Raw genomic sequence first — 19,679 nt, forward strand, 5'->3', positions numbered from 1 at the left:
GTTGGCAGCAAAGAAAGGTCGTTGAAGCAATTTAGATTAGAGAATAATTGATTTACTCACAATAGTGAGTAAAAGTATATCACGACAGCTCGTTGTTCAGGAAGTGATAACAGTGTAATTGGTTTATCAGGTCGATACAAAACGACAATCGGATTTACGTTTGCTTTATTAACTATACGTTATGATTGTGTAAAAGATACATTTTTTCAAATTCTGTGTGTCAAATATTACAATACTTTTAAGAATCAAGCTGAAAGAGATCGGAGAAATTTCGATAAAACCATCTTGTCTTATGCTATTGTTACTGAATATTACTGTTGTTCGTATTTAATAATATAATAAAAATTAAATGTGTCGAAGACAAGAATAGCATTTAAACCACGTTTTATGTGTGAATTTATTTAAGGTTTTAGTTTTAACCGATATTTTGGTCACATCATGCTGATGAACCTAACACTTGTTGTGACCCCGGGATTTTGTTTTATCACTTGACGTAAGTTTAGTGATGTATTGTACGCATTGATGTGTTTTGTACTTGAATTGGTCACTTGCCTCATACATGATTTACTTTCTGTCGTTCTTATAGAATGGGGAATATGAACAACGTACACAAAAAGTATTTGTTTTAATTTATTGTTGTTGTTTTTGTTTACAAATATTTGCATATATGCGCACTTTAAAGTGTATTACAGCTGATTTACATGTTAAGAAAACGTAATATCTTTAGCAAATGCTTGTTTTCAATAGCTGATAAATTATTTTTGTTTTTAGCAAGTCACTTTAATTTGTCACTTCCGGTTGTGGTAAAATGTATGTAAGATCTGAGTATTATTTTGGTGTTTAAGAATTGTTTTGTGTTTAATAAACGGATATTGTTTGGATAAATGTGATAACTGTGAGTTGATAAACAGTATTACAAAGTCTCATAACTTTTAACCAAAGTAATATTGACTTAGCAGATACTTATTTGTCCTCATTGTGTAAACGCAAATATATTTGCGAGGTCAAAGTTCAACATTATATTGTGAGCGACGTAAACGCTCTGGTCGGCCTATATTTCCTCACGCTTGATTGGATAAGCGAGGATAAATGAAGAGACCGTATAACGGAATATAGGATCATGAATAACGGCTCACCTGGTCAGGTGGTCATAGACGGGTGCTCACGAAACTGTGATCCTTATGGCGACGAAGGGACGCTAAACATCGACTATCTCGAAGCTGACGACATCCGGGCATTTGAGGTGTTTCTGACACTTTCACAGTTTTTTCACGAGCTCCATAGAGATATGTGTGTTTTGCAAATTGTGGAGAATTTTCTTTTAGTGAAATTGATCTTTAACGGATACGCAATACATATTTTGAACACTTAAAGCAAACGTGTGAGGACCTCCCGTGTAGCGATGCTCAAGAAAAGAATGTTAACACGGAGCGGCGAGCCACTTCCGGTTCGGCTCGCACATGACATTTACGCTATTACTGAGGTTGCTGATGGTGGAGACCCGTACATGCTGAATTCAATGATCAGCTCGGCAAATGCTTGGAAATCAACAGTAGCGCCGGCAAATCCGGATAAAGAATCTGTTAATCAGGTTGGAAATAGGTCAACAACCCGGGAAGTGTATGTGTTCTAGTGATATCTGCATACTGAAAGACCAGATTTCTTCAGGCGGACCATCTGATTCTCAAACAAGCTATGCATGCAAGTAACATGCTGCGCACGAAGGAAACGGAAGCTACAAAGGACTCACTACGGTCAATCAAGGTCAAATTTTGATGTGTAATGAGGCTATAAAAGACTGTTCAAACAGCACTTGATCAACAATTAGAAACTTAGTCAGTGCATATGTGGCGAGGATCACTGAGCTAGATGACAGGCTTAGGGTTCTTGAGGTGCACCCGTTGTTAGATGGTGTCAATAATCAGGATTTAAACATGGAATACACTGGAAATTGTGTGTTAGATAGCAGTGTTACATTCACCGCGGCTCCGATCTTCGTATCGGTCATAGGTTCGCCTGACATAAGGAGCGACGTTAGTTCTGTACCGGAAGTGATTGACAATCAGTGTGATGAACCTCTCCGATAAAACTCACGATGTTAATAAGCTGAGCAATCATGCCCGTTCGCGTCGTGTCCCTACGACGACAGAGCACTCGTACCAGGAAACTTCAGTGCAACTCCCGATACCGGTACGTGTCACAGAGCGGTCAAATGACAAAGCTACACGTGACTGGCAGGAGGGGACGACTTTGAAGTGAAATGACGCAGGCGGACGCGTCGTTTCTGTCTACTTGGCCTAAGTGAAAAGGTTTACACGGACATTCTTAAAAAAAGTTATAGAACGAAAAGGCCCAGCTGAGTCAATGCTGCGTGCTTTCCCCTCAAAGTCAACTCCAGGAAAGCTTGTGGAATATGACCTTTGGCCGAGATATATTTCTTGCAGGCCATGGCGTACACGGGCAGAGAGAGAGCAGTCGCCGAGACTTCGAGAGCGTCGTAAACGTTCGGACGATCGGGTGGACGATCGGGTGGACGCTCCTCGCTACGACTCCTATGATAACTTCCCCTGGACGAATCGATTCAGCAGTCTGGAAAGGGAGGTGGACTTACCCGAGGGATGGGTGTGATAATTGTTCCATTAAATGTGTGGAAATGGAAGACTTTAAGTTAAAACTATTGACATGGAATGCAACTGGAATTATGTCAAGCGCATCATATTTGTGTAAAACATTGACTAACCTTCACATAAATTGTTTTGTGGTATTACTGAACATTGGTTGCTTCATAACTGTGTATATTTTCTCGACTCTGCTTTTAAAAACTATAGGTATAGTGTTAAGTGTGATAATGATCTATTATTGCCTAGCCAGCGGCGAATTGGTAAAGGGGGAGAAGCCCTACTTTGGCGACATGAACTTAATAACAGAGTTTCGCCACTTGAAATTGATAATGAGTATACAATTTCAAATAACACCAAGTAATTATGTATTTTTTTTCCAAGTGTATCTGCCGTGTACCAATCATTCTAATGTGATATACAAGGATTACGTGCATAAATTGTACGAACTTTGGTGTGTCTATTGTGAGTTAGGTAGGGTTATTTTTATGGATATTTTAATTGTTCTGTAATTGATGACAAACCAAGAAGTTTGCTTCTTAGGCAGTTCTTTTCAGATTCGCAGAATATACACGTAAATTAATTGTCAGCGTGTAAGGGTACGACATTTTACATTTGTATCATATGATGATGTATATGAATCAGTGATTGACTATATTTGTTTATCTAGTGATTGTATTGATCTCGTTTCGCATTGTGAAAGTTTAGATGATGATTGTCTTAATGTATCTAGATATAGGCCGATCGCAGTTAGCATAAAATTTCCTGTGTCAGACGGTAACGTCAACGTCAGTGAAGAATATTTTAAAGGTATTGATTGGAAAAGAGCCACGGATGCATAAATAATTGACTATGTTGGAAATCTAACAAACTCTTTTTATAAATATACATATGTGTGCGATAGTAAAGAAAGTATTGACTCAACATATAATATGTTATGTGACGTACTGACAGAGCCGGCAGGAACTTGTATCGGTCATAGACCATTTCAGTCTCATTTAAAGCCGTAATATGATAGTGGTTTTCGTAGATACCAGACGGGTGCGTTATAATATATACCAGTGGTGTAGTGCTGGACGTCCGGGGAACAAAACTAACACAGAGTATATGTCCTATAGAAGGCAAAGAGGCACTTCCGGGGAGACCATAAAAAGGCAGGAAGTGAGCATATGATGCAGCTGAACCGGGATGTTCAAGAATCTGCAGAAATGAATACAAATGATAACTGTAAACAGATCAACACACGTTGTATCGCCTATAGCTGTAATAAGTCCACATCTGGTATCACGTTCGGTGAAATTGTACATCGTGACCAGAAAGCGATTACGGAACAATCGGGATTTTATTTTGAAATACTATATTGCCATCTAACTCTGAACATTTTGATGGCAAATGATTTGATCATGTGTCACAAAACGTCGGTAAATTGCGTAAGAACTTGATACCTGACAGCAATGCCACAGTAATGCCCGAAGACATTGAGAGGTATATACATTCTTGCCCAAAGGAAAAGGCTCCTGGATATGATGGTATAACCTACGAGTATCTCAAGCCAGTAGCGAGTGCTGTTTCGACATTATTAGGTAATCTCTTTACTGCAATTCTTCGTACAGTGTACATTCCTGACATTCTCAAGTGTGGTGTCATAATTACCCTACATAAAGGAGGATCGAAACCAAAGGACAATCCGGATAGCTACAGAGCTATAACCCTTACCTCTATTGTGATAAAGCTATTTGAATATGTGCTGTTACAACGATGTAGTAGAACTATGATGGCCGACCTTAACATTCAATAGTGTGGTTTCCAGGAGTGCCTTGGCTGTCTGATGGCGTCATTCACGTTACGTGAAAGTGTTTATTTTGCACGTGAACATGGATCAATGCTATACGTGTGCTACTTGGATGGGAGACAAGCGTTCGATAAAGTGTGACATGGCGGCCTCTTTTACAGGCTCCAGACAAAATAGACGCCACTTCACTGCTCGCATTAAACTCGGACGTGAAATTATACAGGAAGCAGAATCGTTTACACGTTGAAATGTGACCGTAACATGTCGAGCGGTTTACTGATGTGTGAAGCTTTGTCGAAGATGAGAGGTACTCTCAATTCTATACTTAATTGCGGATTTAATCCTGCTCAACCCAATCCTATTCCACTTCGAACAAGTTATGTTAATGTGGTCTTGCCCAAAGCTTTATACGGCTCGTCTCTATGGTGCAACTATTTTAATGGTGACATAAATCAACTTGAAATTTCCCATAGAAGATGTGTTAAACAAATTCTTTACCTCGGTCGGAACACAAACTCCGATGTTGCATTGTCTTGTTTTAACATTGAATCCGCGGAAGCACTGCTAGACTTTGAGTAGCTTGAGTTTATGGGCAACTGTGCCGGCTTCCAGTTAGATTGTTGGCTAAGAAAGTGTTCATCCATAGACTAGTACGATATTGCTTAGGTTGCGTGGATATGAAAGGGCTGATTCCTGACATCTACATACTTTTACAAACTACCGTTTGATGCCTGCCCTGGAAACGTATCTGGAAAGTGGTGTATTCCTCGGAAAGATGGCATGGCAACGGACAATCAAAACCAGTGTTAGAATGACAAAAAGACAAAGACGGTCAGAAAATGCAACTGAAATTACATGTTTCGAGGACTCAAAGCTCTTTGAAGCTGATTGACCGCTTACCGCCATCGCCATTTCTAAGACTTTACCATCACTTTCTGTTATAAACCATAAATCAACGAAGGTCCTAAGTATGGCGATGTCGAGGCAATTTGCAAATAAATGTGCAATCTGTAACAAGTTCACAGACAGTATTGTGAACCATACTCTCTGGTATTGTGAAAAAATCTGAATCCAAAAGGAATAAGCTTATTGTTGAAATGTACAAAGTTACTGGGATCTGAAAATTTATGCAATTTATTATTCTTCTAGTAATGACAATCAGTAGACATCTAGTTAGTCTTGCATACACAGTAACTGCTGATGACCATTTCAGCAATTTCGTTTAACTCAAACTCATATGTGATTTGTTGTAACTCAATTATGATACATTCGCTTTAAATCTACTGTAAAGTTTTTTTGTAATGGTATGCAACTTACAGGATAATATTGTCAATATATTTTGGATAACCTTTTTAGCTTAAATTTTCGTTTTCATTTAAGTTAAAGTATATTTAATTATCGATAATAGTGAAATAGTGTGGTAATCAAATACTTGTTGTATATTAACCTACTTTTTGGTTTTAGATCACAATCTTCAAATTAGAACAGCTTTATAATTTTACAAATAATACACCAACGTTCGCTTTCGACTGTGGTGTGTGATATTGAAAATTTAAAAACAGCTGAAAAGATGATATTAAGAATTTTTAGTTTGTATATTTAATCATGATTACTTATTATGTAAATCATACCACTCTTTCTATGTTAAACATGCTTTGTGATTATTGTATAACTATGTTGTTCGAATCTTCGATATCGGAGGAAATAAAGAATATATATATATATACCTAAATCACGTGTCATTGTTATATAGCTTACCTATTCACACATTAAGATTGTATTACACTTAACATAAGTCTCTTTTGACAAAAACACCTTACGTAAATTGCGTCAGAAGAATAGTAAACCTATATAAATTTGAGCATATTAAATTCTTAAACCTTGAATTCAGTACAAAATCACAGTGTAAGGTACGAAACGTTTTCGAAATCTTCGTTGATTTGAAAAGTAACACTGGTATGTAAGGCTTAAACTAAACTGTAAATGACTTGTTTAGAAAGGAGTTCAATGGAGCTGGAACCGAGCCGTATTTTCGTTTGGACCCAATGGCATTGGAACTGGTATCACTCTTTGAAAGAATTCCAGCTCGTTCATTTGACTTCTGTATTGACACTTGATCTATATGACCGTTATCGGTATACGACTCTTCATAAATCGAGGCAGTCATGATTCGTCGCTCTTGTGTCTCGTCACAATTGACATCGTTGTTATATATCGTCGCGTATTTCCCTGTCCTACACACCGTACACCTTTGGCACATCTTCTGGCGCACATCGCGGTCAAGCAAGCAGAACAGAATGAAGTTGAAAAGCGCTTGTGAGGGGTCACCAATAGCTTGCAGGTACGAAAGCACTGTATTTAGATTCTCGGAGTAATAGTGCATTTCACCCTCAGAAGCGATCAGCATAAAGAAGCGTATGGTACCCCAAGCTCGGATGGCCAACAATACCAGCCAAACATACAGGAAATTTTTGTCGCCGTCGCGAAGATCAGCGTTGATTTCGTTTAAATGTTTAAACCGATGGCGAAGGTACTGCAATAAGACAATTGAAGTGTGAACTATGTTAGAGCAGTCTACATGTATTCGTTGTGTAATATCATTCGTTTAATTTTGTATCCGTTTGTAAACAATACCAATTTTAGTAAAATGCAAACAGTAACTATTTCATTTCTTTTATAAGATTCTAAGTATTATTTTTCAATACATCCATTAATCATTTGTACGAATAGGTAGCCTTGTAATATAGGATTTTCTTCGTGTTGTGATCTTTAGGCCAACATAATTTAAAGGTTTATTTTACAGAAGACATTTTGAAAAGTAAAGGTATACCAAGCTAACAAAAAGCCAGCTAGCTCAACATTTTATATCGTTGTTGGAAATTCTTACTCTAACTGTTTTAGCAGTTGTAATTATTATTTTATTATGTATTAAACTTGCCAAAGTTTAAGGCTTTTCATTATACATTTGAAGTTAATAATGTAATAAATCCGTCAGGTTTTTTAGTTTTAACGATCATATTTTGTTGCGTTTGAAAAAGCATTAGAAATATTCCCTTACAAAAAAGCTGATATATGTTAGCTTAATAGTTCATACAGCAGAAATACAACAATCATATACCAGTTTAAATTTCAACAATACGTAAAACGTTGCTGTTAGCAGATAGCAGGCCAACTCCCAGCCCTTTCCAGCCATGGACATATAGGCGATAGATTTCCCAAATTTGTATTTGTCAAAATTAACCCAGCACCACGGTCCAGTTCCTACTGAACGGTCGGAATCATTCCGACCCAGCATCTCTGCATTTAATGCGATGGCGATGATAATTCCTGCCCAAAACATGAAAGTTGCGTGATTATGCATGGCTCCGTTGCACAATTAAAAAGGCATGTAATTCATTGAAATTTGATAAGTTTTCTCAAACGGAAGGGATGCAATTTATTTCAGGTCATGTGACTATGTTTCATGACAATTCTATGTGCTCGTATCGTTATAAATTCAATAACTTTTATTTTAATATTAAAATAAAGCTATGCAAAATGAAAAAAACTCGCGACATATGGTTAAAAACCTGAGCATAGTTTATAATATTATGTGCATCTTACAGGAACTGATTGGGTATAAATAAACCTGGCTATAAATTAGGTACATAGAAAGGCTCTTTACTCCAAATGATACAATGCATATTTAAAGGAACACTTTAAAGAAAGTTGTCTTCCCAACCCAATCGGATGTGGCGGTAATAATACCAAAGATTGGGGTCGAAAAACAGACAAACTAAAAGAGATCTTAAATGGGTAAAATATTTGTTGAGCTTAAGGATGTCATGATTTAAAAGCGTTTAAAACAACTAAAAACTTGCCTGGTACTGCCCATGACACAACGTTTGATACAACAAGGACACAGGTTGAAGACATGCTGCGTCTGTTAATCGCTACGAACAAGTAGCCGGCGATAGCTACAGTTAGGAAGAATGATACCAAGCTTGAGTAGGTTGTTACAGCACTCTGTATCTTACAGAAGTCTTTGTTACTAACGTGGTCTCCGAAACCCTGTACCACAATTGCAGCTAAATATCCTAAAAGAGATATGATTATGTTGTATGTGATATTTTTATGGCAGAATATGATACAAAAGGTTGATGATTATCGTGTGCTCGATATCTCGCCAAAGTTTTATAATCAGCAAAACATCGGAATCTCTTTTCCTGTATTATATAGGCTTAAGGTCACTTTCGAGTTTGGTACAGGCTATTGGTCACTTATCCTTTATTATATAGGCTATTTGTGATTGGCCCTGTGTAGAATCGGCTACTAGTGACTGTTCCTGTATTTTGAAAATTGTATTAATTACATATCGTTAAATGTGCTGTTTCAATTGCTATTGAGGCCCTGGAGGTATCTTTTAACTTGGATTGGATCAAGGCATTGTTTTTTTTTGGTTTTATTTTTAAATTCTAAACTATTGCAAATATGATAGTTATGTGAGACGATACAATGACGGTTTCAAAAACTATGACAAAATGTCAAGAAGTTCCTTTTTATCTATAAAAGGCATATTAAACTTTGGCTTAAGTCAACAATATAGACTTACCGAATGAAAATAGTAAATATATGTATGAAAAAAGAGAGACAGAGTGCGTTTCACTAACATAGCGTATATTTACGCAACTTTAGGTTTACGAACAGAATTTACGCCGAACGTAAATTAATGCGTACGCCGTTTCACTAAAATGTGCGCAAAATTAACGCTGCGTGTAAGTGATGTTTAGCCTGTCAGGTGCGCGCGGACGCGTAAGAAAGTAATCTTCTGAAACAATATCTACTGTAAAGCGAGATTAAACGATTTTTTACATGCGTTAAATTGTAATATATTGATAAAATATGTTACAATAACACAAAATAGGTCAAACAAATTATACATTGAAGACGAATTTCATAACATGTAGCAAAGACAAATTAGCGCCCCGAGCCGATTCTTGGCGCTTGTGACGAATGTATTTCGTACATATTTTCCTACAATAAGATCTCAATATTTATTTCTCCGAACTTTTTTTTCTGGTGGAATTCAATTTAAAACTAGCTTCATATCCACATTTAAGCAATAAAATAAGCGATATAAAAAGGCATTCTAAAAAATCTCGCGTTTACTTGAATAAATTACCTCCCTCAACATAACGGAATTTCAAAAATACGTATATTGACAAAACCTGTACCTTGCAAAGCGTGGTAATAAACCGCGTGCCCGTGCCACTCGTTCTCCAATGACGTACTAAATAAAACTCCAACTATCTACGCACATCTCGACTTACTACAACCCCGGTAAATAGGTAATCAGGATAAATATACATGTAGGAAATTAGGGACAAAACAGTCAAAGACTAATATAACCTTTATCTTTTCTAATTAAAACCCACAAAGGTCCAGCTAAAATGACTCCGTGAAGGGGCGTGGGACCTGGTAATAAAATCTGAACAACACACACACACAGATTATAACCCAGAACAACACTATCAGATGTCTGGAATAGATTTTTGTGAGAATTACGATATCACACTGTGATCATTAGGCTACAGTATAGCCCTCACATAATTGAAACCAGACATCTACATGAAAGCTGGAGTAGATTCAATTTACAATTAAACATGATGAATAGCAATGTATGGTTCATATACTGAATACCACTACCAAATATCTGGAATAGATTTTTGTGAGAATTACGATATCACATTGTGTTCATCAGGCTACAGTATAGCCCTCACAAAATCGAAACCAGATGTATACACATTAGCTGAAATAAATTCAAATGAGAATTAAGAATCTCAGTACAACATCAACAACACACACTGCTAAAACGACGCCAGGGTACGCTTTCCCTAATACGCAGGTTACTCAGCCTCTTTACAACGGGAGGTTACGCCAATTTTTCTGATTTACGCGAAGTACATATCTGGCGTAAATTTACGACATAATTTAAGCACTGCGTTAATTTACGCTGTTTAGTGAAACGCGTTTTTGAGAACAAGATTTGCGTACGCAAATATTTACGGAAATTATTTGCGTACGCAGCTTAGTTAAACGCACTCACAGTTTATAAACCAAATATGTTTACTTCCCTGTTTATACGTTGGTCAATATCCAGTTCAGAGATAGATACAAAAGGCTGTACAATGTGTTACCTGTAGGCTGTATTAAGTCAGCTATGGTCAAGAATATCAACAATTTTCGCGTCGTGTTTCGTATATCCGGAAAGAGTACAAACGTCAGCAATATTCCAATGGCACCGAAGATAGACAGTCCACAACTCACAGCCGATACATATGATAGCTGGAAACTCAAGGTGGCATTGCCATTGGTAACATTCCCTTCTGCTGACATTGTCCCTGTTTAAATGAAAGATTTTATCAATAGATACATGATCTAAACTGAGTTCATAGTTACATGTTAGTTCTTCTTGAATGCTCTGTCAAAGGCAAAAAACAATGTAAAAAAATAATGTCTCACATATGTCCATAGAATCGAGTTCAATCAACCTAATACATCGTAACAAACACAATAAATGTTACTATCGACACCCGTTTGCGTGTATTTTGTTGAGAAATGCTCAAAACATAAACTTGATAAAAAATCGTTTATGGCGGAAGTTGTGAATTGTCGATTAGTGCAAAGCGAAAGAAAAGGTTACACTGCACAAATTGTTTTCACCGTAGTATCTGACGATCTGGTCTTATGGTAGCAGTTGAAATTGTATTGCGAATAACAGTGTTGTTTGAATTAGGACACATTCTTATTATTATTCTCGCTGCGATCGAATAAGTGGTAGAGTCCGTGCTTTTAGATACGGCATTGTAGAAACAGTTACTGCGCTGTATACTAATTGAACTGAAAATCCGGAAAAAAAATGGATGTAGTGTCGGGTGTTCTTACATGCCTAGAGATAAGGCTGTAGTTTGGAATACTTAATAAATATTTTATATTTTCATGCTATACAATTTAGTATTTAATTAATTAACGGAATGAAATAAATATTAGCATAAACGTATATAGATGTATGTATACTTATGTACATATTGTAAAGCTTGATACTGTGTGTGATTATAAAATAAATATTAAAATAAAAGTGCGTAAATGTATGTCTCCTAGTGAACATATTGTAAAGCTTTGATAATGTGTGTATATATTGAAATACATATTAAAATAAAGGTAATAGAACCCGTCCCTTGCAGTTGTCTATCCGTATGGTCGTTCGTTAGTGGGATACAGTGGACTGAGAGAGACGTTTAAGGGTGTTGAGTGCTTGAGGCTGTCTGTATTAAAGACTTTGTTGACTAAAGAGATGGGTGAAAGTGTGTTATGCGTATCGAAGGTTGCGTTTTAAAGTATTGTTCTGTATGTGAGTGTGATCTTTGTCAGTGTTGTTAGAGGTGCTGTGCAAAATGCGGATGTGTTGGTGTGATAGGTGTTTTGGAGAGATTTTTCATTTAATTATTGTCACTGATTAAAATGTAATGATAAACAGACAAGAATAACAAGCGAATAATATATATATTTATACTGGTATTTCCCCAGAAATTTGGTCAGGCACTGCGGCAGGCGGTTGGTGTCGAATTCTTTATATACTTTCTAAATGTTATAAATCAAAATCCACACTACTTTGGAGCTACCAAATCACAACATTTCTTTTAATATTTATGTATTTGTCCTCAGTTCATTTCATTCAAGTCATATCTTATGATATTAAATAACCAAAATAAACAGAAAGCAAAAAAAAAACATTGAAAAACATTATGTGACCCATGGAAAATCTTGCTTCCAACTACTTGTCGTTTATTAGAATGTATTCTGTCTTGCACAAAGACTAAAGAATCATGTGTTGCAGGTATATAGCGAATTTCGTAAATATGAAAGAAACTATATATATCTTTTGGATCTGAATGTATTAAATATTGGTTCTGTTAAGCTATAGTCGCCGTTAAGAAAATAATGTGAACACATTCTCTATAACGCTCAAAATCAACGAACATTTTCATTAAGTATTTCGTAAAATAAAGTTAACACGTTAACAATCAGTGTTCCTTATAGCAATATCCAAAATTTCAACGCTAGATGTGATATGATTACATAGATTTTTGTAGATACAAAATGATCGTGTTTATTTATTTGTGGCCACAATTAATTCCCGCGAATATATCTATTCATACGACACACGAACACCATTTTAGTGTCCATGTGTCGTATGAATAGATATGCAAAACAATAATGAAAACGAGCATTTTGTATCTACAAACATCTATTTTACCAGTCCACATCTGACGTTGAAATTTCGGTAATTGCCATAAAGAACGGTGATTTTTAATTGGTTAAGTTTATTTTACGAACGATTGTATGATATGTTCTTTGATTTTGAGTAGTAATGTTACTTTAAATTGTCGGGAGCAATCAAATAAGACGTTTGATTCCAATTAATTGTATTTATAACTTAAATTACGCACAACCGCAACACACAACAGTTACGGTTTATTTTTGAAGCAAGTTCTTCATACTTTTTTTATTTTCTGCAATAGTCGTAAACAATTAAAATATTTAAAAGATCGCTGTGGCGTAGTGGATATGGTGTCCGCCTAGCGATCGGGAGGTCACGGGTTCCTTTGATCTCCCCCAAAAGACACCAAGTACTGGTTCTAGTCCCAGGAAACGGACTCGAGAGCGTTTATATAAGCATACGGCTTTCAATGCAATCGAGCTACAATAAATAGGTTTAAACATTTTAAAATAAAACAAACAAAAAATTTGAGCCTATCTTTAATTGCTCTTACTCCACATATACCGGTAATAATCGATCATTATCGGCCATAATTAGGGACAAATGCCATAATTGATCCCCAAGGAACGACCCGTAAATCGTTCATACGTGTTATCTAAGCCCCGTTTGCACACAACGCTGATAAGAGCGTGCATGTTTTGATTGAACATTGGCCGAATGCAGACAGCAAGCGCTTGTGAGAATTTCAAGTGCACGCATTTTAGCTCGCTGGGCTAAAATCGCCTGGGGAAATCATTATTCTTATAATCCATGCATTACACTTTTGTTATTTTCTATTTTGTATATGGCTAAACGCAATTGTATGCTTTAGAGCTAATAGATGTTGCTGCTGTAGATGCTGAATTATAATTCCCTTACGGCAGATCTAAGGGTCGTCGTTCCTTTTGATTCTTCCAAAAGTCTGTTGTCTGACCGCTATTCATATACAATTACATAAGTATTAATTAAAGTTTGAACAAATTATATATAAAATTTCTGTCCATTTAAAACAAATATTTAACATTTGAAAATAACCTTACTAAAAAACATAAATTGTATGTTCGGAGAAAAGCACAGGTAAACCGTTTATTGGTACATGTTGTTGTAAACACACCGCGTGCGGTACTTTATTTTTTTCTTTTTGTTAATAAAAACTGTTTCATATGCAAACAAGTTGACATTTACATTTACGGTTGGCGTGTTTGAAACTTTGATTAAAATCTTTCATCTGCGAGCACACCATATCATGTCAGTTATCTTAATTTGCTCATTATAGATATATTGACGATCTATTTATGTTAATTCATGCCAGAAAATATTTTATGTTGCTAATTTTAACAATAAATCAGCGCCCGGAATCCAGGCGGTAAAATTGCTATGGTAAATCGTGAAACCAGTTGCAACTCCCAGGACCTGGAGGGTCAATAGCTGGGAGTTGGATTATTGCAACTAAGTTACATGTTTTTATAGAAACTGCATAAACGGTACTAATGGAATATACATTTTACTCCATATACCTGAACCTAATCGCTCTTTTTCTGAGATTTCAGGTGAAGTTACGACGTGATACGTGTCTGGACGTATGATACACCATTTCACTCTCAGTTTCAATGTGTTTTGGATATTTGTAACTCAACATCACTTGACTCGTGGTATCACTTGTCTCGCGATATTTCGTTGTGCGCCACCTAGCCGTTGTTTTCATTGTCAACAAGCTGATATACTATATATCGTTTTTCATTGAAATACTATTTGAAAATGAGTGGAATACTGGTAAGTTTGTTCATTTTCTTCGTTATGTAAAGAAATAATCGGTACTTGTCAACCTCTTCATCAATGTTTACAAATTCGTCTGCCTTATCAATAGGTCAGACAACATACTTTATAAAACGGTTAACATAAAGCTTATTCCTATCAGTTTTGTTAATAGGTCAGGCTCAACACTTTCATTTAAATTCTGAATAAAACATTATTGACAATGTTAACAATCAAAGATAATTAACCAGATATTTTTGATTATTTTCATATATTGAAACAATTCAGAGACAAGAAGCTATATGACAGAAATAATCTGCAAAGGGCATATGCTGCTACATTGTCCGGGATGTTCGTATATCGTGCAGCCAGGGTGGCTAAATCAACACTGAGGGACAGAACCAGACAAAATGTGTCGATTGACTGTCATCGTGGGGCAAACACACTATTTACAGAAGAAGAAGAAAGAAGTTGGTTGACTATATTGTATACATGGCAGACATTGGGTATGGCTACTCACTAATTGACATTCAGTAAATGGCATGGGACTATGTAATGTCCCTTACCAAGCCTGTAAAGGAAAAAGAACAACTAAGCCAGGGTTGGATGTATTATTTTCTCTCCAGGTGGGATTAGCTAAAAGTTGTTAAGCCCCAATGTCTTTCTGTATCAAGGGCAAAGTCTGCAACTTAAGAAAAACATTGGTAAGTACTTTCAAGAGTTAAATTATATTCTCACTGAACATGATCTGAAGCAATCTCCACTAATAATAATTAACATTGATGAGTCTGGATTCTCAACTGAACATAAACCACCCAAAATAGTATGCGGCGACAAGACCAATCCTCAAGCAGTAACATCAGCCCGAACGAAAACAGTCACTGTCATTGAGGCTGCGAATGCTCTTGGCAAACACATACCACCCTTTTACATTTTTCCAGGTGGTGTGATGAACTGCGGGAGGGTTCTGCACCTGGATCACATGGAGGCATGACTGAAAGGGGTTTGTGAATAGGGGCCTGTTTGAAAGATACCTGAAAGGTCATTTCAACAACCATGCGGGACTAGTATAGGGCACAGACACGCCAACAACATTGATCCTGTATGACGGTCACAAATCACATGTGTCACTGACCCTGACTGATTGGGCTAAGAAACATTCAGTGGTATTGTTTGTATTACCACCCCATTCTAGTCATCTCACCCAGATATTGGTGTGTTTGGACCTATGAAACGCCATTACAATAATAAGTGCAAAGCGTACATGCATTCAAACCCAGGGGTGTCCATCACAAGGTATGAAGTGGCTCGAATTTCTGCAAGACCATACGGTAGAGCGTTTTCCCCAGACAACATCACAAGTGCTTTCAGAAAGGCTGGTATTTACCCCTTCAATCCTTCATCCACTAGAAATGATACGAGATGATGCAGAAAGTAGAAGTGCTGAAAACTCAGACAACCAGGCCAATACATCAACTTGTAAAGTAAGTCAAAACTTCTTCGAGGAGAGAACAATAACACAAAATGTGACAGTAACATCAAGAAAAAAATCACCCCACCATATAAACTACAAGGAAGTCGTATGTCTGTTGAACACATGGAACAAATAAAACTCCAAGATCAAAAGAAAATTCAGCTGGAAGAAAACTCCAAAAAGGAGAAAATGTCTAAATCAAAGAAACCAATTAATCAAACAACATGTAAATCCCCAAAGGTAACAACAACTGGACTGGGAATCAACCGGGTCAACCAGCACGGGAAAGATGCTGAATCTGAAACTGATGGTGATGATGAGGATAAATCGCATCTATGCTGTGTATGTTGCAGGTCGTCCTCTCCACAGCCGAAGGACATACACACACTGGTCATCATTAAATGGGGCCAGTGTGACAAATGCCAACACTGGGTCCACTTGACTTACTGCTGTGATGTGAGGGTCCTGAGAAGAGACAGCACATGTTTGTACATTTACTGTTCTGCTGAAGAATGAACGACAAACACTGTTTAATCAAATAAAACAATAAAATGTATGCATAAACTTGAAAAAACTATAACATTTAAACAGAGATATCCCTTTGCAATGAATATGGTAATGATGTTGAAAATTTAGTGTAAAATAACCACAGTTAAGTTATGGTAAACATGTTTGACCTAATTACCGCGACTCAAGTGATGTCATAACCTAGGAAAAATGGCCGATAGCCATTCGTATAGTTCAGCGTTGTTTCATTTTCTTTGTTTATTTTATACTATTTTTATCATTTCTGAAAAACAGTTTGATGGGATTAAATGAAAAATATTATATTTGGTTGGTAAGTTGTGTTTGGATGTTTTATTTCCGAGAATCAGATTAACTACCGCGACTCAACAGATGAACAGTATAAATAGGTCAAGATCTGACACGGTCTGATCAACAGTTCAAATCTAGAAAAATTGTCACAGTGCAGCGATCCTTTTTAGTGCTGATCAATACACAAAATGTGGTGAGTGTAATAAACCATCTATATATCAGCTGAGGCAAAGTATAAGGTTAGTTAAAACAAAGTGGGGAAACCAGTAATCAATTTTACTAGTCGTCAACAACTTAGGACGCTATCATGTTTTGCTGAAGGTATATAACACAATACAGGTTTACCAACATATCGTTTGCCTTTAATCAAACGGTGTTTTAAATGTGCTATATATGAAATATTGTTTAGCGTTGAAAAAAGAACATTAATCGCCAGTAGTAAAAAAGACACTTTATAATTGTTGCTCACCAAAATGTCAGAAACTTTAACTTATGCCGCTTCAACAAATTCATTTTTTGTTTTAATTAGCAAATAATACGAACAAACTCAAAACAGATATGTGCATAATAAAACTGGTATGAACACTAATACGCTTAATAGTTATTTACGAAACAAAATACTATATTTGCTTTATTATTATTCGAAAAGCTGTTTCACATTTTATTATTAAAAGTGATTTGCTTGCGATAAATACATTTACTCATTTGTGCATTGGCCTTTTCGTTTCCAACCCTTAAACATGCAAAACAAATTATCTGATTTTATCAGTACAGGCAAGATAGTTAACGATGTTAAAAATAAAACAATGATAACCGTATCAAGATCAAATGATGAAAAGTATGCAATAATCCAGTTTGAGTCATAAATTGTTATCGCCGTATCAAATATAACATTTATCATTCAAATTGTTAGGGTTTTCCTAGTTGTTATGACATAAGCAGATTGCCGTTGAAACTTGAAATAAGTTCAAACAATCGTTGCACCTTTATGTAAGGTATACCATAATTTCTGTATGCGTTTTTAATTATGTATCTGTAACATTTTTATGATTTTTGGTACAAATACGTTACACGAAGAGGAGTCACTCCAGATTAGGCACAGACTTATTAATAGACCTCTACTATTTGTTCAAACACAAAACACTGCAAAGACCATGTTATAGCCTGACATTGTCACTAATACATATGCTATTTTAGCTTTAAATACCGTAAGGCTGTTATCTTATCATAAAGGAGAGAAAGTTGTACATAAAACTTTAAACGTCGTACTTTATATTTACTGAACGACAATGTATCATCTCAAAACGTTTAAATTGGAACCAGTAAGCATGATAGTTGGGGTGAGGTACGAGCTAAGTAAAAGGGGCGTGTGTTTTTTTTTCTAAATCAGGCTATGCAGAGGCTATAAGATTACGGGACACATTCTCATCATAATTTTTCAATGTTAGACACTAATAACTTATGCGTAACAACTCACCTCACGAACACGTATGAAACTGATATTTAATGGCATCTATATACAAAACGGAAAATTACCATTTTTAAACAATGTTAATGATTCAAAATGGAATAAAATCTGTAGAGTACAAATATTCAAACAGTCAAAAGAACACTAACTGACCTACACACATGTCATTTAATTCAATAATTACTATAAATTTAGCAACATGTGTTTTGTGTGTTAAAAATCCGCAGCTACATTATCTTTTCAAGATCTCGGATTTGAATCCCGTTGAAGACTTTACTTAGTATTTAACACGTTTTTACCTTGCTTTTTAATTATGGAAGATAAGTCCGAATCGTTCATTGATGTAAGTAAATGCATCCAATCATGTGTACCCCAACCCCTCAGTCAATTGCGCAATAATCACATAAACAAAAAGTGAAAGGATGCACCTAATAGCACGCCTCCAATATAACCAAGTTTGTCCCGCAAGCACGATATATATTTATTTACAATAGGCAAGTAGATAGCCCATATTGTGATTAAGAAACACATGCTTGTATATTGTTATCGATGACAAATATTTGCTTTATCAAATCGAAAATGAAAAGTAAAAAAAATAAAACTTTGTCTCCGAAGTAAAGTTTAAAGGGCAAAGTTAAAAGAGACAATTGTTTTTTAATTCCGCGTTTGCCACAAAAGATGAGTAAAAACTTTTCCCTTCCATTTATGGAAGTACAACATACATATTATATTAGAAAATTGCAGAGGGCTTACAATAGAAGTACATGCACGCTGTAGTATACGCCTTTAGGAAAGAACAGTGTTTTTGTATTTACCGTTTTTATCATAGAAAGACAGTACAATACAAGTTGATCAAGTGAATGTTTATTTAACCACGTGTACTTAGCATTATTGATATACATACATGTATATGTTTCTTTATATTAAAACCACGTTTTGTTGACCACAACACTTATTTAGTAACACTAATTCAAGGCTAAACTTCAATTAAATCTCATCGGCTTTCGTTTAACAAGGGGGAGGGGGGGGGGGACAGAACGTAGAGTTTTGGTTACACGCTCTATATGAGTTATATCCCTTTTCTCAGTCACATGAGTGAACGTACTGACTGGATCGCATGCTATATACTGTAGGTTACATTTAATAAAACTGAGCTTCGAATAAAACTAACATCGTTACATCTTTTTTTTATTAACGGACATGTCACTTTAAAGCAAGAGTAACATGTCCGTTTTGCGTTTTATTTTTACATATATGTATTTTAATACATAGTTAAGATGTAAAAGAATGTCATATAATATTTCAAATGTATTACGCATTAAACGATAGGGAGTTTAACAATACAGATATAGCCGGAGTATTCAATACAAATGCCTTATCGACTGACCATAATTTAACCACATACTAAATTGTACATTTCAATGGGTAATATGCTGCATCAAGGATTATGACACAGT

At 35.9% G+C, this 19,679-nt stretch overlaps 1 protein-coding gene across 3 annotated transcripts; it reads right to left on the reverse strand.

The window, feature by feature from the left end:
* Positions 1-5,831: 5,831 nt before the first annotated feature.
* LOC127882034 (G-protein coupled receptor 157-like) lies at positions 5,832-19,256 on the reverse strand. Of its 3 annotated transcripts, none has more exons than XM_052430423.1 (5): positions 19,127-19,256; positions 10,587-10,790; positions 8,271-8,486; positions 7,529-7,737; positions 5,832-6,943 (listed from the first exon to the last, which is right to left on the reverse strand). In XM_052430423.1, exons 2-5 carry the CDS (start codon positions 10,783-10,785, stop codon positions 6,383-6,385), a joined length of 1,185 nt encoding a protein of 394 aa, XP_052286383.1. In that variant the 5' UTR covers positions 10,786-10,790; positions 19,127-19,256; the 3' UTR covers positions 5,832-6,382. The 3 variants fall into 3 exon arrangements, with proteins under 3 accessions (XP_052286383.1, XP_052286381.1, XP_052286382.1); XM_052430421.1 differs by lacking the exon at positions 19,127-19,256 and adding an exon at positions 18,522-18,680; XM_052430422.1 differs by lacking the exon at positions 19,127-19,256 and adding an exon at positions 10,912-11,143.
* Positions 19,257-19,679: the final 423 nt, after the last annotated feature.

This window comes from Dreissena polymorpha, chromosome 5 (assembly GCF_020536995.1).
Source record: "Dreissena polymorpha isolate Duluth1 chromosome 5, UMN_Dpol_1.0, whole genome shotgun sequence".
Lineage (NCBI taxonomy): Eukaryota > Metazoa > Mollusca > Bivalvia > Myida > Dreissenidae > Dreissena > Dreissena polymorpha.